Genomic DNA, 21,417 nt, shown 5'->3' with positions numbered 1-21,417 from the left:
TACAACTCCCTAGGTCTTTTACACAAGTCAGTTCAATACATCATTTGACTAGTTCAAATATTTCATAGATGAACTTTCATAGATTTTTATCTTATATATCATTTTGAATTTTAAAGGGAAAATTTTATTAGTAATTTACATAATATCCTAAGTCTGGATAATGGAGTTAGCGCCTTATTTTTCTGGTAATTTGTAATTTCTAAAAATTTCATTACTTAATACTCAATTCACCAAGATCTCACTTAGCATTATCGATGACTTACACTTAGCTTTTTGAGTCTCCCACCTTGATCAATATTGACCTTGCTTCGAAAGGAAGTCATAAAATACTTAGCTGTAGTGACAGAATAGTATCAAGATAATAAAAAAGAGAAAAATAGTAAAGATATTGTACAGGCAATGAATTTTAAAAATCAATAGAGGGATCAATGTCACTATCATTTTTATTACAAAAATCCTAAGCTAGAGACAATACTCCATCACAAAGAACCCTAGTTTTATTGGCAGGTCTGGCAATGCTAATTAAATGGAAACCCTCTAGTGACTCACTGATAAGACATCCAAGAAGAATAAATTATTATTATAGGCTTTTGTGTATATTTTAATTCACTAAGTTGCTGTAACCAACTTTTCCATCAGTAGTGGCAAACACTGGAAAATATTCATTTATTCATTCCATCACCATTTCATTATTGACTATCTACTCTATGCAGAGTGATGTGCTGGGCAATACAAGGATGCTAAGATCATTAATACGCTTTTTCTGAGCATCTTTCTTAAACTCCCTGTGACTTTTGACACTGTTGACCATATCTTCCTTCTGGAAACCGATTTCTCTTGGTTTTATTCTGACTAATCTGTTGAATTCTTCTCAATCTCCTTAATTAGATCATACTCATCCCTGTCTACTAATGGTCTATCCTGGAACCTCTTAGTTTCTCACTATATATTACCCTTTCCTGTGATAACTACCTCAACCTCCATTAATTTAATTACCAACTTTATTAGATGTTTAACAAACCTAGAATAATAGCCTTAACCTCTCTCCTGAACTGCAGCCTCATATTACCACTGGACTTCTTTTTTCCAATAGATATTTAGACTCAAAATGACCAAAAGGTTCCTTATCATATTCTCCCTCAAATTCATTCCTCCTCTAAGTTCCTCATTAATGGCAACACAATCCTTCCAGTCACCTAGCTTGGTGTTATTGGAATCATTCTTAACTCTCCTACAAACTTCCTATCCCATCTGCTTTCTAGTCTAGTCTCAGCAATTCTACCTTTGAACCATTTCCTGTACTCACCCCTTTTCTCCACTCTCAAAGTCCCCACCTTCCTTAACTGAAACTCTCATCATTCTCACAAGGAATATGGAAAGGGTCCCCCATTTGGTCTTCTTGACTCTATTCTCTTCCTTTTACAATCCATCCTATACATTGCTACCAGAGAGTATTCCTAAAATAGATCTGGTATATCACTCAACTAATTTAAAAAAACATAAAGCACTCTTTATTGCCCTTAGGATAAAATACAAAATCCTCAATGATTTTTTTTGTCCCCCCATAGGTTGGAACAAATTTCAACTTTTAACAAAATCAAAAACTGATACACTTCTTTTATTTAGAAAAAGTACCCAAAAAAACTACCTTAACTAAAATAGTGAAAAACTTGAAGTAACCTTAATATTCAGCAATGGATAGAGCATTTAAGGATTGCAAAGCACTTTACAAATATCTCTTTTTATCCTTGTAACAACCACGAGAGGTAAGTGTCATTATTATCCTTGTTTTATAGATGAGAAAACGGGTTCAGTGAGATTTTGTGACTTTCCTAAGGCCATAAAGGGTGAGGCCTTAACTTAGGTATCTTTGACCTAGGTCCAGTATTCTATGCAACATGCCCCCACAATGGCTTGAATGTCTGAACAAATCAATTCAATTAAATTTTTAAAAAGAGGGATAAAATGACATTAGGAAACATATTATAGCAGAAAACAAATAAAGCATAGCTAGAAGAACTTATTGTGAGCATATGGTAGAAAAATAAGTTTTCATATATGCAGTGATAAATGGAAACAGATTCAGAGAGACAATAGATTGAATTAGTCGTTATGGTATAATTTATATTTGCAGTGCCTAAAGTATATTTTGTTGTGAATATTCTATGTATATATTCAAATCAGCTTTTTATTCATTTACATTCATTATTAAAACATTTTTAAATTTTAAAACAACAGAGAACATATTTTAATACTTCAAAAATCTGTAATTGATTTCATCAGCATGAAAACTCCTTCCACAGTTGCTCATCACAACCCCACTATAGTTTAGCAGATAGTCTTGGAGAATAACTGTGACCAAAAATGCCATCCTCCCATAGTCAACCTGGTTTAAAGACTCTCTGCACTTAGTAAGTCAAGTCAACAAACATTATTAAGAGCTTACTATGAGCCAGGCACTCTGCAGAGGTGGTCAGCACACAACAAAAGCCTATCCACAAAGTCCTTCTAGTTAGGGGTTGGCTGACAAAGCTTGAGCTTCATTATTTCTTCAAAAACATTGGGTGATTTGCCATCCATGATGAAATATCAGAATAGAATCTTAGTCTGGATACAAATATGGAAATATTTCCAGCAATAACTAATGGACCAGAAATTCCTTTTTTGATGATGAGAGAAATATATTGCTGTTGATTAAAACAAAACACACACACACACACACACACACACACACACACACACAAGACCTAAAGGATTTAGTAATCAAAAAAAAATCTCAGGATCATTCAGTACTCCTTATATTAAAATCTTTGCTTTAAATCTCCACCTCTAGTTATTTGAAGAGTGAAATATGTGTTGTATATATCCATGTTGGGCTAAGGAGAGAAGAAGAAGCAGGTTATGAAAGAAGGGCTCCTGAAAGGGATGTTACTATGGCACTGAAGAGAGGGTGACAGGCAGATGTAACAAGCATTTTTCATGTCTTAAACAATATTAACAAAACATACAGGCAAGTAGCTAAAATAAAAACATTCTCAAATCAAACTTTTAAACATATTCAGTTTTGAAGGCAACAGGAGAGACAGAAAGTTTCTAATAAGGTACTAAGTTATTTCTGTTTTGCTGAAAGAATGAAAATATTATGAGTATCTTCTAAATTTGGCTGTCCAAGGTCAGTGCCCCAGGCACCCCACTCAAGTTGTAGTTAATATTGAACTATCAGGGCTAGAAATATATGTTGGGAATAAGAGACTACAAAGGCTAGTGTGAACCATAAAGCGAATAAGTAGCCCAAGAGTATGTAAAAAAAAATCAGGGCCAAAGACTGATTTCATTCCCTGGGAGATCCTTCCTAATAAAAAGGGGAGCAATATGGGGGATGTTAGGTTCTTAATAAAGTATATCTAAACATTTAAGGAACCAATTTGCCCATCTATCTATCCACTCTTTTTTTTCCACAAAACTGATATTGCCTGTTCCAGTTTAGCTACCCAGAACTACATGATCAAGAATTTCTCTGGATCAATAAATTTTAATCAGGAATTTGTCAACTCATACATGGTATCACAATGTGTGGCAGAAGATATACAAAGCTCATCACTTCAAGCATGTCTTCCATTAGTCCCAGAGTAAATAACCTGGAACCTACAGTCAAGTATGCATTTCAATGCTTCATCACTAAAGTAATCAAGGCCTAAATCTGAATAACGACCAGAGAGGTTGTACCATCAGAACAAAAGGCACACACCTAGACACAAAGTAACTTACTCAAGAAATATGGATTACTAATTGGCATAGGTAATCATTACCATTGCTTTAAAATCATCTTTTATCATTCCTCAAAGAGAGGTTGAGATCAAATCTTTATTTCTATCCCCAAGTGTGATGCAATGAAAAAGATATTGGACCTGGGAGTCAAAAAGAACTGAGTTCTAATTCCAAGCATGCTACTTCCTACCTGTGGGACCATGAGAAGACACTTAAATTTCTCTGAGCATCAGTGCCTAACACAATTAAGGGGAGTAGGAGGCCTAGAAGAGCTATAAATCTATGATCCACTGCTCCCTGCTTTTTCTCCCCCAAATATGTCTACCCAGTCATTTACCTAGGACATTTAGACTATGAGTGTATACACTCGTAGCCTGTTACTTAATAAATTTTTAATGTTCAATTCTGAGGATATAATTATAGTTATAGTCTTATTCCTGTGCCTATGTATTTAATGTGTTTTGTCTTGATGTCACTTTAGTAATCTTCAATATAATCATGAAATTTGCAAAAAGATAATGTAATGCTTCAAAATTTCATATTCAATGCAAATGATAAAATCTTAAATTATGGGGTTTTATTACTTAATAGTATATACATGATTAATCAGAATTATAATTTTTTTAGTTTTGGCAAGAATTTTTTATAATTTACATTTCATTCTTACTATGTTTTTAAACAGAGACTGGTATCTTTGACAGTGTCTCTCAACTTTTGGAAAGCAGAAATAATTTTATATATAAGAATAGTAACTATAACAGAAACAATTAAATATCTCAAAAGATTCCTAGTATTCTTTTGTTAGCAAATACTTTAGCTATTGAAGGTGACAGTCTAAGTTTAAATTGGATACTTTTAGTTTTGGAATTTATCCTTCTAAGTCTAAGCTCCCTAAGAAAGCACTTTTCTAGAATATAAGGATAACATATAAAAGCCCTTTATGATCAGAAAATGCCAAAAAATATAATTATTATTATTTCCATTATTTTCTTCTCTTTACTTCCATCAGTTACAAAATAGAACTCCACCTAATAACTCTCTGTTCAGACTTGTTCACAGAAATCAGTTTAGTATTTGCTAAGCAGTTAAACTAGTTTTCTATGCATTAAGTCAGGAAATCTGTCTATGGACCAAAGTAGAACATCTGAAACTTGTGAAGCCAGTAGTAGTTTGGACTCAGAAAGAGTTCCAATAAGAGCATAATTTGTTTGAAGGTTTGTAGGTTTCTTTTCAATTGTTAGTGGAGGTGGGCTGGGTTTTTTGTTTTTGCTTCCTTTTGTTGTTGCTTTTTTGTCTATGTGAATGTCAACTCTGCTTAGTGATTTTCAAGCTAATTCAACTGTATATAATCTACATTTTGAAATACAAAAAAATAAGAATTTTTTTAAAGTATATTTCATACTGATTTAATTTTGTCTCATGAATTCAATTCAGTTCATGTTTACTCTATTTCTGGAAGTAATTTTTAGCCTCCATATGTCAGAGAGCTATAATAGTTTAAGATGCTACATAGGCAAAAAGATGAAAGATTCATGATATGAATCATCAGAGCAACAAGTATTTCTTTATTGTGAGGCTGCTATGTATAAATACACTAAGAATGAGCTCAGGGATGTGGAGGGAGGGGTAGAAATGAAATATAATTAAGTAAATAGTATGTTTTCATGAAAAGCTTACAATTTAGTTGATCTAGTTAAGCTCTCCTGTATCTTCTTTTTCAAAGGAAGGATGACAATTTTATCAAATAATCTAGTTAATAGATAACTACTGTGCCTATCTTACACAACATATCCTATTCCTCTAAAATCACTTCAGCTATTCCACAAATATTTATTAAGAGCTATTTTGTGCCAGTCACTGTGCTAATTTCTAGGGATACAAAGAAAGTCAAAACAAAACCAAACAAAACAGACCCTGTTCTTAAGGAGCTCATAATTTTATATATAGCATAATGTTCTAAAAATTACCTTCACGTTAAGGATCCCATTTAATCCCCACAATAATTCTACAGGGTAACCAAGCCCAATATTATCTTAATTTTACAGAGGAGGAAACTAATGTGTAGAGTTTTATAATTACTTTCCCAAGGGCACTGAGCAAGCTAGTGGAAGGAGCAAAGTTAGACCTCTTGGATCGTGGTCTAGTTCTCTTCTTATCACTTTCCACTCATTAAACATCTATATAGTAAAAATGGAGCCAGGAAAATAATACGTTTTAGTTTTGTGTAAATAACTAAAAATGTCAAAAAAATCACAAATAAGAACAATTATAATTTCCTGAAATAGTACTGCTGACTAGAGTTGGAAGAGGAAAGGGCGAAGTATGGGGAGAAGATAATTATCATTACTTGATTATTAAAAATGTCTGTTTTAGTTTCATCAGCTTCAAGCTTTACTTCAGAATTGCTCAAAGCAGTATTATAAAATGGAAGTCTGCTCAGCTTTTGAAATCTATTACTATTATAAATCATAGTTACCTAGCTGCAGCCATCATCTTCCTCCCAAGGGTACCATAACCCCCATGAGCTATATGGCAATCTATCTCCCAAAGTTTAGTCCATTCGAGTGCTCCCTTAGCATGATGGAGACTTCTGGAGTTCAGGTTTTGTGACTATCCTAAACATGGGTACCACAATGATGGGGATCCTGTCATTGGAACTATTACTCCATATGATACTGAGCTTGGGCATAACTTACGGTGATGGCTATTTAATGCACTATACAGAAAGGTTTCCACTTTTCTGCTTTTCATTTCCCCTTCAGTGAATTGGTCCACCCATTTAAAATCGTTTAGCACATTTCATTTCCTTCAAGTTCAGTTGCCAATTTAGGAGAAAACAGATGTCATATTTAAGATGAAGGTGAAGAAGATTACACACATAATGTGTCACACACATATTGTCAGTCACCCACAGACTAACAACATCAACAATGAAATAATCATAATGTAATTTTTTTTTGGTCCTCTTGTTATAAAACATAACTAGCTCACCAGAGTCATCATATTCCCCCAGTGGTACCTTAACCCTTATATATAGTAGTTTGTGATATGAATATTAATTATGACTATAATCATGATCATCATCATTATCATGCTTTTCTGAACTCACTATTTCAATGGTATAGGAAATTGATCATAAAGAACCTCCTTCTATCAAAACACATTTTCAACAGTTTTATACTCTTATCTTAGAGAACTACCCATGATGCTAAGCAATTAAAGTGATTCACACAACCTGGTCATCTGTATATGAAAAAAAATGGACCTTGAACCCAGAATTTCCTGACTCTAAAGTCATTCATCTATCTGCTCTAGTCCACTTTAGTCCAATATATCATACTCTACTCTCAACAAAATGTTGTTAATAGACATTATTCCATAAGACTATTCTACCATTTACAGATTGGAACCCCCCCCCCCTTTCAGTACAGGAAAAACAAATCTACAGAATATGTTAATACAAACCTCTCTGTCAATCTCTTCATATACTCTTTCTTCTTCTCTTTCCTGTCACAGAAAAAAAAAAGTAGCAATCAACTATCTTGCAAAGGATTTGCTGGAAAAAAACAAAAGTTTTCATCCCTCCTTTCCCTTTCTGTTTTCCTCTTCTGACTCAGTATATGTCTAGGTTTCATGGCTCTGGTTGATCTTTTCTTCGTTACTGTGTGACCTCCTCCTTGTTGTTGATTAGTTCTCTTCAGTCAATATCTGGTCTTCAAGATCCCATTTGGGGTTTTCTTGGCAAAGATAATAAAGAAGCTCCCCATTTCTCCAGCTCCCTTAATAGATGAGGAAACTGAGGTCAACTGGATTAAATGCCTTGTTGGGGCAATATAAGCAGGATTTAAACTCAGGTCTTCCTGACTCCAGACCCAGCTCTTCTAGATGCCCCATCAGAACATTTTATTCACTTTTTATCCATTATGGAAAATATCCTTCCCCTTCCTCTTCCATTCTTGATTGTTACTTACACATATAATATTTGAGAACCCTTTAATATGAAATTTTATTTCTAATATTTCCATTGATTCTTAACTCTAAAAACAATGAGAATTATAAGGTACAGAAGTGACTTGGTTCCAGAAGTCTCCATGTTCTCTGGGGTATTGTAAAATTCCCAGGACAAAATGAAGTCTAAATATATATGTAAGTATATAAGTATACATGTATACACACATATACATACATATATATGAACCATTTTTGGAACTAGGAGGAAAAGGATACTTTTCAAAAACTATAGATTCAAGTCCATTTGTTAAATATTTATCAAGTACATACTCTGAAAATCTCTCTGTACCAGCTTCTATTGAGGGTACAAATGATGAAAATCAATAAAATTCCATGTTCTCTGGGGTATTGTAAAATTCCCAGGACAAAATGAAGTCTAAATATATATGTAAGTATATAAGTATAAATGTATACACACATATACATACATATATATATGAACCATTTTTGGAACTAGGAGGAAAAGGATACTTTTCAAAAACCACAGATTCAAGTCCATTCATTAAATATTTATCAAGTACATACTCTGAAAATCTCTCTGTACCAGGTTCTATTGAGGGTACAAATGATGAAAATCAATAAAATATTCAACCTCAAGGAGTTTTACAATCTGATAAAGGGGATACAAGTAAAACAAATAGGGATTATTTAAGAGAAAATAGGATGTTCAAGAAGAAAAGGAAAAATCAAATGGTCTCAGAAGAAGGATGGATCGCAACTGCATGAGGAAAATCAGGGAAAGTTTCAAAGCAAAGGTGGAGCTTGAACTGGATGGGAAGGCTGCTTTCTTTTGACACTATGGAATCCAGTAGGAGTAAAGCATACAAGGTGTTGATCTGTCCTCCCTCTCTTGAATAAGCAAAGATTAGTGGGGCTTCAGGGGGAGGACAGTATTATAAGATCCAGAGCTTAAAAGCATCATAATATCATAGATTTAGAAGAGGAAATAATCTGAAAGGTATTTTAATCCAACTCCTTCATTTTAAAAATGAAGAAACTGAGATTCAAAGAGTGATTTATTTGCCCAAGGCCATATCATGATTTGGACCTAGGTTCTCTTATTCCAGTGTCTTGGAAAACGAGATTAGTTTGAACAAAAACCTGGAGCCAAGAAAGTGAGGACTATATTTGAGCCATTAATATTCATGAGAAAACAGAATTACAGGGTGTTAGTGTAAAATATAAAACCAAGACCTTTACCTCCCCAAATTCACCCCTCCACCTGTCTTCCCTATTTCATTCAAGTCTTCCAGTTCTCTAAGCTTATTTTTATTCATCCCACAAATCTAGTCAGTTGTCAAATCTTGTCATTTCTATTTCCATGTCTGTTACACATCAATCTCCCTTTGACAATGGCCTACTAATGTTCTATCAAAAGTCTCTTCCTTCTCTGATCAATATTCCACACATTGCTGCCAAAGTGACTATCTTTAAATGTAGATGTTACCATGTCACTCCCCACCTGGGGGGAAATCATAGTCTCTCTAGGCCTCAGTTTCCTCAATTGTAAAATGAAGAATTGAGCTAGATGACCAAGAGGCTCCTTTGCAACTCTAATTTATAATCCTATTGTGATCAAGGGTTCAATTCTATTGCATAATATTTGCCTAATAGTTCGAGTCTGACTATTCAAGGATCTATACCTATATGAGGAGTAAGTTAGTGATATGCTTCTCCGCTTCTTCCAAGAGTCATTCATCCAAACTGTCTGTTGCTATCATCCATCTCTATGTGTCTGTCTCTTTTTTCTCTTTTTTCAAATAAAAAGGTTCTACTTACCCATTTCAATTTCACAAATAGCTACCTCTTCTTACATTCTGCAGTCAAGTAAATGTGAACACAAAGAATGAAAAGTTAACAAATCTCATCTCCTTTCCTTCCTCCAATTTGTTTTCAAGCAAATGAATTAAATTAAAACTGTGTTTTAAATTCAATGAGAAATTAGTAAAAGAAAAAAACAAATGTTTTCATTTTTATTACCTCACAGTTTGGTTGTTCAAATCAATTAATGAATGCTGATAACAGAGGATAAAAAAGCATTCCTCAAGACCAGAGCACCATCAGAAGATAAGAACACAGGATAATTAAATAATGAAGGAATTCTCAAGGTGAAAAGATAACATATGAAAACTAAGAACTATATTTGCTTCTTCAAAAATTTCAAAAAAATCATTGCACTTCAATTGTATCTGTTACAAACATACAGAGTGGTCAAGCAATTCAAAAATCCACTTGCTATTAAGTCCTAATTTTTCTGATCACAATCTGGACTCCCATTTTAGTAACTCCTCTGTTCTATAGAACATGAAATAAAATCAAAGAATGACTGAACTGAAACATCTGACTGACTCATTAGAAACATATTAACACTTAAAAATCACATAAATTGATTCAATAAACATACGAGTACACAGCGAAATACAAATTTCTTGAAGGATAATATCAAATCCTTTCTTATCTTTGTAATTGCAGAAACTTAGCAAGTACCACACATTTCCTCAAATACAGATGCTTACTCCAATACTGGACACAAGAAATTTTATCCCCCTATGCCTGTATCTTTCCATAGTTCATGATAGGTGGCTCACCAATTGCAGTGGAGTATATTCTCCCTTAATCCTGACACTGTGACAGTGCATGAGTAGGGCACTCAATTTATCCACATGTCTCTAACCAGAAATACAGTTCTTGTCTTCTGATCATACATTTATCTGATGTCATCTCTTACTCTTCTTTAGAAGTTTCCCATTGGTTATATGTTTCTCCTCACACCTATATATCTTTTCTTCACCTTTTATGCAATTCATTTTCAAGTCTTCAGAAATGGTTTTGTTTCAAGGCTTGATATTATATACTACTGTAAAAATATTCATTTGAAAAAATGAACCTTTGTTTCTGAATTTAGTTTCCTTAAAGCAAAATGCTCACTGGATTGCCTCCTACTGCTGTTTATTCTGGAATTGGCACATCATCTCTTTGTACTGTCTATACCAGATATATAATATATATATATACATATATATATATATATATATATATATATATATATATATATATATATACTGATGGCTGAGTTCTATAGGCTTTCCAGCTTATTCCATGCCATCAGGTAATATATGTTCATCATCTACTTGATCTTCCTTAGATGGATAGTCAGGCAAAAAACTTTTCAGGCATTACAATCAGTCATTTCCTCTTCTTGAGCTCATTTGGGGTATTCTTAGCAAATACATTGGTGTAGTTTGACATTTCTTTCTCTAGCTCATTTTTTAAATAAGGAAACCAAAGTTAAACAAGGTGACTGGGCTAGTTTGAACTCAGGTCTTCCTGACTTTAGGTCCAGTGCGCTATCCATTGTACTACCTAGTTGACCTAAAACCCAGTACTAGAAATACAGAAATCAAATACTTAGAACTACCCTGGAAACAAAATCCAAACTGCTCAGGTTTTGACTTCCTAGCCATCACCATAACATATCTATACTCCACCAAAACCTTGAAGTCTGTACATCAGATACTTCTGAAACTCCAGACTCTAATAACTGAGCCTTTGTTTTTCTTACCAAGACCCAGGCCTTTGTGCCTCTTCCTGACCATCCCTACACCATGATATCATCTGTTTACCCCTCCCTTCTTTACATCTCACCTTTATATATATATTGTATTTTCCCCATTTGAATGTAAAATTTTTGAGGACAGCTCTTGACTTGCTTGCTTATATTTGTATTTCTAGTGTTTAGCATAGTTCCTGGCACATCCTTTCTCACTATCTTTAATACAGCTGCATGGACAACTTATTGAGTTAGTCTGTCAACATAACCTGGACAAGCACAGCAGATAAACAGTAAACTCAGCCCAGGACAGATTAGGAGGGGGAAAAAAATGAGATAGGTCACTTTGGGAACCTGTCCAGTGCTTTCAATGATCACAAGCTGCTTGTTACCACTATATATGTGTGTGTATGTACATACACACATACACACACACACATACATATATATATATACATACATACACACATACATATATGGATGATTAAGGCAATAAAACATGGAAAGGAACTAAAATTACAAATAACTCAAAGGAAAATGCAAAAGATGCATGGCAGAGATAACTTGGTTGTATTATGCAACAATGATTTGAACTAAAGAAGAGAATTAAAAGCCTTTGTTAAGGATGTATATAACCAGCAAGGGAGATAGAGCAGTTATGTAATCTCAATGAGAAACAGTAGATGGACCAGCCATGTGCTATGCTGGAAGTCCTGAAATTCTAAAGTTAAGAGAGAAAGACTTCCAGTGCAAGGTAGATTCCCTATAGATAATTAGTGGGGAAAATCCTCATAAAGCTTATCTTCATAGAGTCTAGTCAGGAACAATGGCATGGATGATCTCTTTCTAATAGAATACTAGGTATTTCATTATATTAGCATGCCAGAGATATCACTGCTCCCCTATCACAAAAGGCAATTTTTACATTAGTTGATTTGATTCATTCTTATTTTCAAAAGTAAAAAGTCAACCTTGAAAATCTTAGAATTAAAATCAGAAAAAAAATTACAACCCAAAAAGAAGAAAATATTTTATTTTTTCTCCATATTAACTCTCTCTATTTTAATAAAGCTGTTTTGCCAAGAGCAGATCTTCTCTAAAGGAAACAATTTGCTCTCATCATTTCATAGACTCTCACAGGAATTCTGTCAGTGCCACACTGATGAGACTAAAATACCTGGATAGGTAGCCCAGCTTTAAAAGATACAGACACATCAAACAAAACTATAATGTATATGGTGAATTAAAAATCTTTACACTTGCTTCTGCTGCCACCTACAGAGCATACATACCCAATTCAGACTCACAGGATGTCAGATCCATTTACACAGTCTTCTGTAACCAAAAGACCAACCTCTATTTAGGATTTAGAACTGGAAGGGACATTTCAGATCATCTTCTTAAACCCCTTCATTTTAAAAAGAAGAAAACTTGAGCTCAGAGTTGAAAAGTCATTTGTCCAAGCTCACAAAGACAGTTAGTAGCAGAATTAGTTACAGACCCAAGTTTTTTGACACCAAAGCTGATAGTTTAGTTCACCATATCATAGCTGTGTTAGATCTCTAAGATTGCTAGGATATTTCACCTATCTTGACTAAACGGTGCAGAGGAGGGAAAGGGGGGAAAAAGTGATATAGTCCTTGACCACAATATTACAGTCTAGTAGAAAAGGGGGACACATACAAATACATTAAATAAAAGATAAATTCCTAAGAAAGGAACATCAATGAATCCAAGAGTTCTAAGACAAGGATGGTTCACTGGTGATTAGAATAGCTCAGGGAAGATAACTGTAAATGGGTTAAATTGAATCTGTATCATAGGATTTCTACAAAGATGAAAGGGGAAGGAATTTCATGTATAAGTAATGCTTTGAACAAAGACACAGCCATGAAAAACAGGAAAGACTGGCTGACACTAGTTTATGGAAGGTCATGACTGCCATTTTAAGGAATCTGACGTTTTATTCAGTAGGGAGCCACTAAAGAGTTTTGAGCAGTAGGGTTGGCACAATCTGGTCTTTGCATCTGCTGGATTAATCTGGAAGGAGAGTAAAAAACAGATTGGAAGTGGGGAGGAACTCTAGACAGAGAAACTGATTCAGAGATAATGAGTCCAGGTGAGAAGTAATGAGGACCTGTACTAGGATGACAGTGGAAATGTAAAGAAACAAATTCTAGAGATCTTAGGGAAATAAAATTGGTAGAACTTAGCAAGTGATTGGATATAAAAGGCAAAAAAATTGGGGAGATTCATCTAGAAGTTCTGACTGTATGATGTGAGTGAAAATGATGATAACAATAGTTTCTTGGATCATGACAATGATTTTAAGAAATAAAATCTAAAATTATACAGAGAGGAACATGGTACAGTGAAGAGTGAATCAGGATTGAGTTTGCATCTTGCCTCAGATACTTATTAATGACATAAATTTAGACAAGTCACTTAACCTCTCTGTGACTGTTTCCCCATCTGTAAAATGGGGAATAATATAACCTGCACAGGGTCATTGTGAAAATCAAATGAGATAATGTAAGTAGAGTATTTTATTAACTTAAAAGGACTATGTAAATGTGAATTATTACCATAGGAATTAAGACAGATGCCCTAAGTCCCTATGGATTACTTTCATATTTTACACACTAAAGGAGTTATGCCCCAGGAATCTAATTACCAAAGGCAATAATATATGTGGAAATAAGATAATTTGTTTCCAATTCTATGATAACTTTAATTCTTAAATCTGGAATTTGACTCTTATTCTTATGCACCTGTATTGTCCCCCCACGTGGGAAAAGGCATTCACATATGTATGCTCCGGGATATTAAGAAAAAGTAACAAACCTTCTTTACTATCAGGGTTACTGATTAGGTCAAAAATATCTTCATCATCTTTAATCTCTTCAGCTGGTCTCTAGAGGGGGAAAAATGTCATAAGTTAAATACATGCATATATTGAAAATATCAATGTCCAAAAAAATCAATAGAATTCATGCCACAATATGACCTTTTAGGTGATTTTAGTATAAAGAAATAATACCCTGAGGGGTTTTTTAACTGCAGTTGTTACTTTAACTAACTTTAGGATTATAGAATGTAGAACTAGAAGAAACCCTTAAGATCATCTGATCCCACCCCCTTTTCATTTTATAGAAACTAAAAACCAGGGAAATCATGTCACTTGGCCAAAGCTATATAGACAGTGACAGGGACAGGATTTGAACTGAGGACCTTGGATAGAATTCAGAGTCCATTCTGCATCTAATTCTATTAATGAAATACAGTCTGTTAAGAACATCTGAGGAAAACTTAGGAGGGAGTATCACATCAAGGCCTTAGTGAAGGTAGGATTTGGAAAGTAAACAAATGACTAAGATGATGATGTCTTAAGAAGAGAATTTAGATTTCCTTGAATCATGGTCCAAACTTCAGAAATGACAGGTTTAACTTATCTAAGGAGGCCTAAAAAGAAATTATTTATATGCAGATTGACTGATGTGACTTAGAAGGAAGCAAACTGAAATTAGAATGGGCTGAGAAAACAGCAAGGAAGGGCAAAACCGGTACACAGTGACTAAAACAGATACAATACAGTGCAGCAGAATATGGTATAAGCAGAATAGTATTAGAGGCTCTCAATGATTCAAAGGATATAATGATATGGAAAACCAGTAAGAATTATCAGTGAAATGACTATTCATGATTCCAGATGATGGATGATGAAGCATACTATCTGCCTTCTGACAGAAAGGTGATAGATTCAGGGTACAGAATGAGACATTTTTAACAAGGCTGATAGGGGATTTATTTTGCCTCACTAAACATATGAATTACATGGAATTTATTTTTTCTTTTTTTTCCTCCAATGGGATGAGGGAGGGAAGGGAGAGAAAATAAGATTGTTAATTTTTAAATAATTTTTTTTAAAAAGAAACTATAGGGGAAGAGAGAGAGAGAGAGAGAGAGAGAGAGAGAGAGAGAACCAACCTGGGAATCAAATATCCCAAGTTCAAGACTTACCCAAATATACATAACTATTAAGAAGGAAAACTACTTCCCAACTCTAGCCTCAGATCCCTTATCTATAAAATGAGCTAATGAAATCAAATGGCTTCTAAGATTCCCCACATTTCTAAAAGTTTATGAATTTTTCATTTTATATCATTAATGAACGTGTTATTTTAGGAGTTTCTGCTCAGCAAGTTATAACTTAGTTTTTTCACTTAGTATCTGCATAGGAACCAAAGCAAGTAGCTTTGTTCTCCTCCTCCTTTAAATAGCATTTGCTGAGTCTTCCATCTTTGTGAAATACTTGGCTGATTGTATTCCCCTCACACCAGTCGATCAATTCTCTCCTCATTGATTTTTCCCCAACCTTCATAGCTCTGTCAGGTGTTTCTGATGGCAAGAGAATGATGATGATAGACTTTTCTGGTGCAACTCCCTAATTAGGGAAGTGGAACTCGCCTCCTCTTGTGGGATGACTGGTGGATCCAGACAAGATAGTGCTACTGCTACTTGCAGAATAAATCAAATATTTTCTAGGAAGCAACTAATTTTATATTTAAAAATAAAAGAACAGTAGTCATAACCTTTAAATTCTGGATATCTGGTAATTCATGCAGGACAAAACAATAGTATACATGTATTTTGTTTGGTTGGTTTCCTTCTCTTTCAAAGAGGACCAAAACGACATCACTATGTAAGCTCAAGTTACAGTTATCCAACTGTGGTTGATCAAACCAATACAAGCTCTGAATGCTTTATAACAGGTCAGATAGAAATAGACATGAACATTTGGGGTGGATTTCTAAATTTGCACATCTCACTTTTCTTTTGAGTTACTTCAGCTCTGCTTTGTTCATAGAGCATAGCATCTTCTTTCATGAGGGCACCCTATGCTGGGTGCAAGTATGAAAAGTGTCTCCCATGTCATGCAATCAATTCTAAAGTTCTAGAGAGAAACCTTGAGTGTGTCCTTCTGACATCCAAGTGAGTTTTTGCCCCTTGTGAGTTCTCCATAAAAATAGTCTTTTTTGGAAAGTTCATGTTTGGCATTTGAACAGCAGAACCACTCATTGAAGTTGTGCACTCTGCAGTAGAATTTGAATGTTTGGTAATTTAATTCAAGAAAGAATGTCAGGGTCTGGTATCTTCTCCTGCAGGGTGATCTTCAGAATCTTCCTAAGACAATCCAAATGGAAGCAATTATGTTTCCTGGCATGATGCTGGTAGACTGTCCAGATTTCAAAGCTTAGTATAACGATGCTGTAGAACTTTACTTGGTAGACAGTCTAATGCATAACTTTTGTGAGAAGGGAAAATCTCTTAGACATGTTACATAATGGTACACTCCTGGGATTCAGTTTCCTCAGCCAAAAAAAAAATGGATTTGACCTCAATCTCTAGGAAGCCTAGCTCTCCTTCCTTTGATTAGGGGAGGCAGGGCATTAAATGGAATAAGTCTAGGACCTAAAGTCAGAAGACATACAGTTCTAAGTCCCACTTAAAGAATTCATTAACTGGGTGACTATGAGCAAGTTAATTAACCTTTATGACACATACTGACCTGAAGCCAATCTGGTGATGATGAGACTCCTTAAACTTAGCTAGTCTTGTTTTTCAGACCAAATACATCATCACTGAACTGAGACACTTAAGGTTTTTCCATCTACCAAGACTTCTATTCCTCTTGCATAGCTTCAATCCGGGGTTGTCCGTATCTGCCTGTATCACAGCTTCCTAAAGTATAACTTGAGGGAGTTGGACTAGATAATCACTGTGGTTCTTTTTGATTCCACATTTATGATCATCTGTCACCAAAACACATTGAAGTTCAATTTTAGTGGAAGTTTATTAATATTAGGGGAAGATAAACTAGTACCACAGAAGGTCCTAGCTTTAAAGACTATGCTGAGGGGCGGCTAGGTGGCATAGTGGATAAAGCAAGGGCCCTGGAGTCAGGAGTACCTGGGTTCAAATCCGGTTTCAGACGCTTGATAATTACCTAGCTGTGTGGCCTTGGGCAAGCCACTTAACCCCATTTGCCTTGCAAAAACCTTAAAAATAAAAGACTAGGCTGGTGAGCAAAGCAATGTTGAGTGACTTGCACAGTGTCACTCAGCTAGTGAAAGGCAGGGCCAAGGTTTGAATCTAGTTCTTGTGACTCTGAGTTCCACACTTTCTTTCAAATAATAGTATTTTAAAATAAAACTAAAACTAAATGCCATTGCTTGAAGAGGAAAAAAACCAGAAATAGCAACTGATAACATAATCTGCCTATAATGAGCCTATGATACTCCATAAGAATTAATCAAATAATAATGATTACAGCTTGAGAGTAGAAAGAGAAAAGTAAGGAACCCCAGATGAAGGGCTTAAAAATAAACTGTTCTTCAGAAAGTTCTCTTTTAAAAGTGTAAAATAATACAGCAACTCAGAAACAGATGAAATTTAAGACCAAGTATAATCAAAATCAAAGGAGATGTCTGTGGAAAAATATTCCCATCATAAAGCAACAAAAGGACTCATTCTATTCTAATTTTACTCTTCTTCATTTACAATTGCTCCATTTTATTTTCATTAGATTTTCTAGGAAAATAAGATTTGTATCACTCTTCCACCAAACAAAAAGGACAAAAGGGCTTTAGTACCTTTGAAGTCTTAGCATTATTGGTTAGATGAGCCATCAAGATCAGTCGGTTGATGTAAGTAGTAGTTTCTCTAAGAACAATTTGTACTCTCACCATCATGGTATATTCTTCCTCCACTTATTATAGGCCTTAAATTTATAGGATTCTCAGGCATTTCAAATAATCAGGTACTATACTGATTTATTTAGGAGGTTTGAGTGGGGAGGCATTAACAGAATGAATTTATTTGCAGGAATGGACTTTTTAGGGTTTTCATTTATTTTTTAAATTGACATACTTTTTTAAATGTATTTATATTTTTATATCATCTTCACTTCCAAATATATCCCTCTCTTCTTCCCATCTATAAGAACTAGCCCTTTGTTATAACAAATAAAAAGCAGTTAAAAAAAGTAATTACTTTAAGCAATTAAGTACAAGTATCACAGTATTTGTATTAAAATATTTGCATTGCTCTGAATCCTAATGTCTCCCCACTCATGTAAAGAAAGGAGATGTATTTTCTTATCTCTTCTTCAAGGTCAAATTTGATGATTATAATTATTTATAGAATTCAGTTTCAGAGATTTTTGCTCCATCCATTGATATTAGTGTAATCATGGACATTGTTTTCCTGGTTCAATTTACATCAATTCACATGTCTTGCCATGCTTCTCTATGCTTTTTCCACCATCCTTACTTATAGTAGTAATATCCTACCTCATTCCTATTCCACTATTTAGCCATTTCCCAAACAAAGGATATCATTTTGTTTCTGGTTCTTGATTACTACAAAAAAATTGCTACTATAAATATTTTATTACAAATGGGATCTTTCTCTTTGACTTTTTTATGCCCAACAGTGGAATTTAACTGATAATTTAAAAAAAAAAAAGATATTACCATCTGCTTTGCCATTTCACCCTAAGAACTATAGGACCTTTATATGTGGCTTGTGGCTGAAACGTTTTATGTGTGTGTATGCAGATACATTGGATGGTTGGATGGATGGATAGATAAGATAGATGATAGAGAGATGATAGATAGGTGATAAAGAGATGATAGATAGGTGGTAGGTGACAGAGAGAGAGAGAGAGAGAGAGAGAGAGAGAGAGAGAGAGAGAGAGAGAGTCTCCATTTACAATGTAGGCTCCTTGACACCAGGGGCTATCTACCTTTCCATTTGTATCCCCAAAGTTATTAATAATTTAATAAATGTATTATTCATCAATCCTTTATCCTGGGTCAAGAATTAGATGAGATTGGCTTTTAATACTGGGAACTCTCAAGTATTAGGGAAAATATTCCAAAAATTGTGACAAAAGCAAAGGTCCATAGAATTTAAGTCTCAGTAGTAAAAGGTCTACTGAGAGAAAGATAAGTGACTAAAGTTTGAGGAGATGGGAAAGACTAAAATATTATGTAATAAATACATAATTACTATCATAATAAAGGATATATATGAAATATTTTGGTCTTCACTTCTTTCATATCACTGTCATAAAAATAATAGATGCTAACTATTTCAGTCTTTCACTATATATGTATGCAAATAAATTGATGTTAATAAAGGGGAGGGGAAACAATTTTATGCTATAACCATAAATTATTGAGTAATTTTCAAAATCAGAGGTAGATGTTCAGAATTTATGATTAATAGGCATCCTGGAATGTCAGGACAAATAATTCCTCCAGCTACTGATGACTGTGTAAAGGCAGAGTTTGTGACCTTCTTTGCCCCTACAAGGCTTAGGGAACAAACAACAAAGGGAGTTGACCCATTCTTCTTTGTAAGGCCACAAGTATTTCTAGAAATGGCTTGAATATATCAAGAGAAAAATTGTAAGGCCCTGGAACTGAAGAGAGGGATTGAGGCAAAACTAATGGCTATAGATTTAAAGCTTCAAAATAGAGCTATTTGCCATCTTAGATTAAACATGAGATTACAAAATGCAGTTGAGCCCGGCTAGAGAAATACAATCTGCTCTTTTTTTTGTTTAGAAAAGCCTTAGCTTTGGCTCTTGTTCTTGTACACTTCTAAAATGGGTGTTAAATCTTTCTGATTTATTCTGTGTTGGAAGAATATAAGTGTACTCCAACTTAAGTGTGCTCCTTACTAAGTACTACAATTCTCTGGGCTTTGATGTATATTATACATATTTATAATGTAATGTCAGCTGTTACACTGGCATATTAGATTTGGGGGAGATTCTGCCTTCTTGAGCTCCTTTCTCATAGTGTCTTGCATATAGGAAGCACTTAATAAATATTTGGTGAATGGAATGTTGAATTCTATCTCAAAAGCTCTACCACTGACTTCATAAATGTATTATTTGGATATTAAAAGTCTATAATACATTGCTTCTTGGCCTTTGGGCTAAGATCAAGTGTAGTAAAAGTCTATAATATTACTTTACTGATTGGAACCACAAAGCTACACTTGAAAAAATGCTATATATCTTAGAATCTTAGACTTTCTACCCTTTCATAGACCTTATCTGCTCTAGGTTACATAGGTAATAATAATAATGTTATAATATTACCTATTACATAGGCAATAATTAGCACAGTTAGGATTCAAAACTGGGTCCTTTAGCTATGCTCTTTCTGCTTTCTGCCCTTACTGTTCCTTTTAAGACATCAAAACAAGCTAATCTTAAAAACTGCCCTCTCCCTCCCATACTCATTGTCTAAAATGAAGAATAATGTTATAAAATACTATGTGACCTGTTTATCTTCTTCAACAATCCCAGATAACAAATTCCTGGCCTGATTTTTCTGATTATTTTGCCTTTCATAAGGTAAGGAAGCAATCAGAGGAAAGCTAGCTTGGGTCTGATAATCTAGTAAAGGAAGAACTTGTTGGTACACTGGAAATAGAACTTGCCAACTTAAAATTTATGATCAAAAAGGAATGCCTCAAACATAATATAGATTACCCAAAATTTCAAGCAAACAGATTGCACTGAGTTCAGAGAATGATGGATAGAATCCAATGACCTGAGGTTCTAAAAGAAATGTCACTTCAAGAGAGATGGAAAGCCCTCAAGTCAAGAAGCAATTATTAAATACCAACTGGGGAATGATTGTATTATCTCTGAGAATACAAACAAAAAACAAAAAATAGCCTTGGCTCTCAAAGAGTGTACATTCTACTAGAGATTGTAATGGGCAATTACAAAACACTCTATTAAATTTTGCCAGCTATCTCCAAAGAGCTATAAAAACTATACATACTCTTTGATCCAACAATAGCACTGCAAGGTCTGTATCTCAAAGACATCCCCAAAAAAAGGGAAATAAATCTATTTGTGAAAAAATATTTAAAGCAGTTCATTTTGTGCTGGTTAAGAAATAGAAATCAAAGGGGTACCCATCAATTAGGGATTGACTAAACAAGTTGAGGTATATGATTTTGATGAAATATTGTGGTGTTATAAGAAATAACAAGCAAAA

At 34.3% G+C, this 21,417-nt stretch overlaps 1 protein-coding gene across 13 annotated transcripts in view; it reads right to left on the bottom strand.

Moving 5' to 3' along the window:
* The window catches only part of DCDC2C (doublecortin domain containing 2C), a 229,963-nt gene that overhangs the window by 45,141 nt on the left and 163,405 nt on the right, over positions 1 to 21,417 (bottom strand). For 10 of the 13 annotated variants that reach the window (XR_012473396.1, XR_012473404.1, XR_012473401.1 and 7 more), the window contains 2 exons: positions 14,174 to 14,243; positions 7,234 to 7,275 (listed from right to left, as the gene is read on the bottom strand). Coding sequence is in view for 3 of the 13 variants with exons in the window: in XM_074209597.1 (XP_074065698.1) it covers positions 7,250 to 7,275; positions 14,174 to 14,243 (96 nt within the window). In the remaining 10 variants the exon portion in view is untranslated. The remainder of the gene's footprint in view (positions 1 to 7,233; positions 7,276 to 14,173; positions 14,244 to 21,417) is intronic. The other 3 variants (XR_012473397.1, XM_074209599.1, XM_074209598.1) reach the window with 1 other exon arrangement.

This window comes from Macrotis lagotis, chromosome 1, assembly GCF_037893015.1.
Source record: "Macrotis lagotis isolate mMagLag1 chromosome 1, bilby.v1.9.chrom.fasta, whole genome shotgun sequence".
Classification (NCBI taxonomy): Eukaryota; Metazoa; Chordata; class Mammalia; order Peramelemorphia; family Peramelidae; genus Macrotis; species Macrotis lagotis.
The sequence above is the reverse complement of the archived record's forward strand: the minus strand, read 5'-3'. Positions and strand labels throughout refer to the sequence as shown.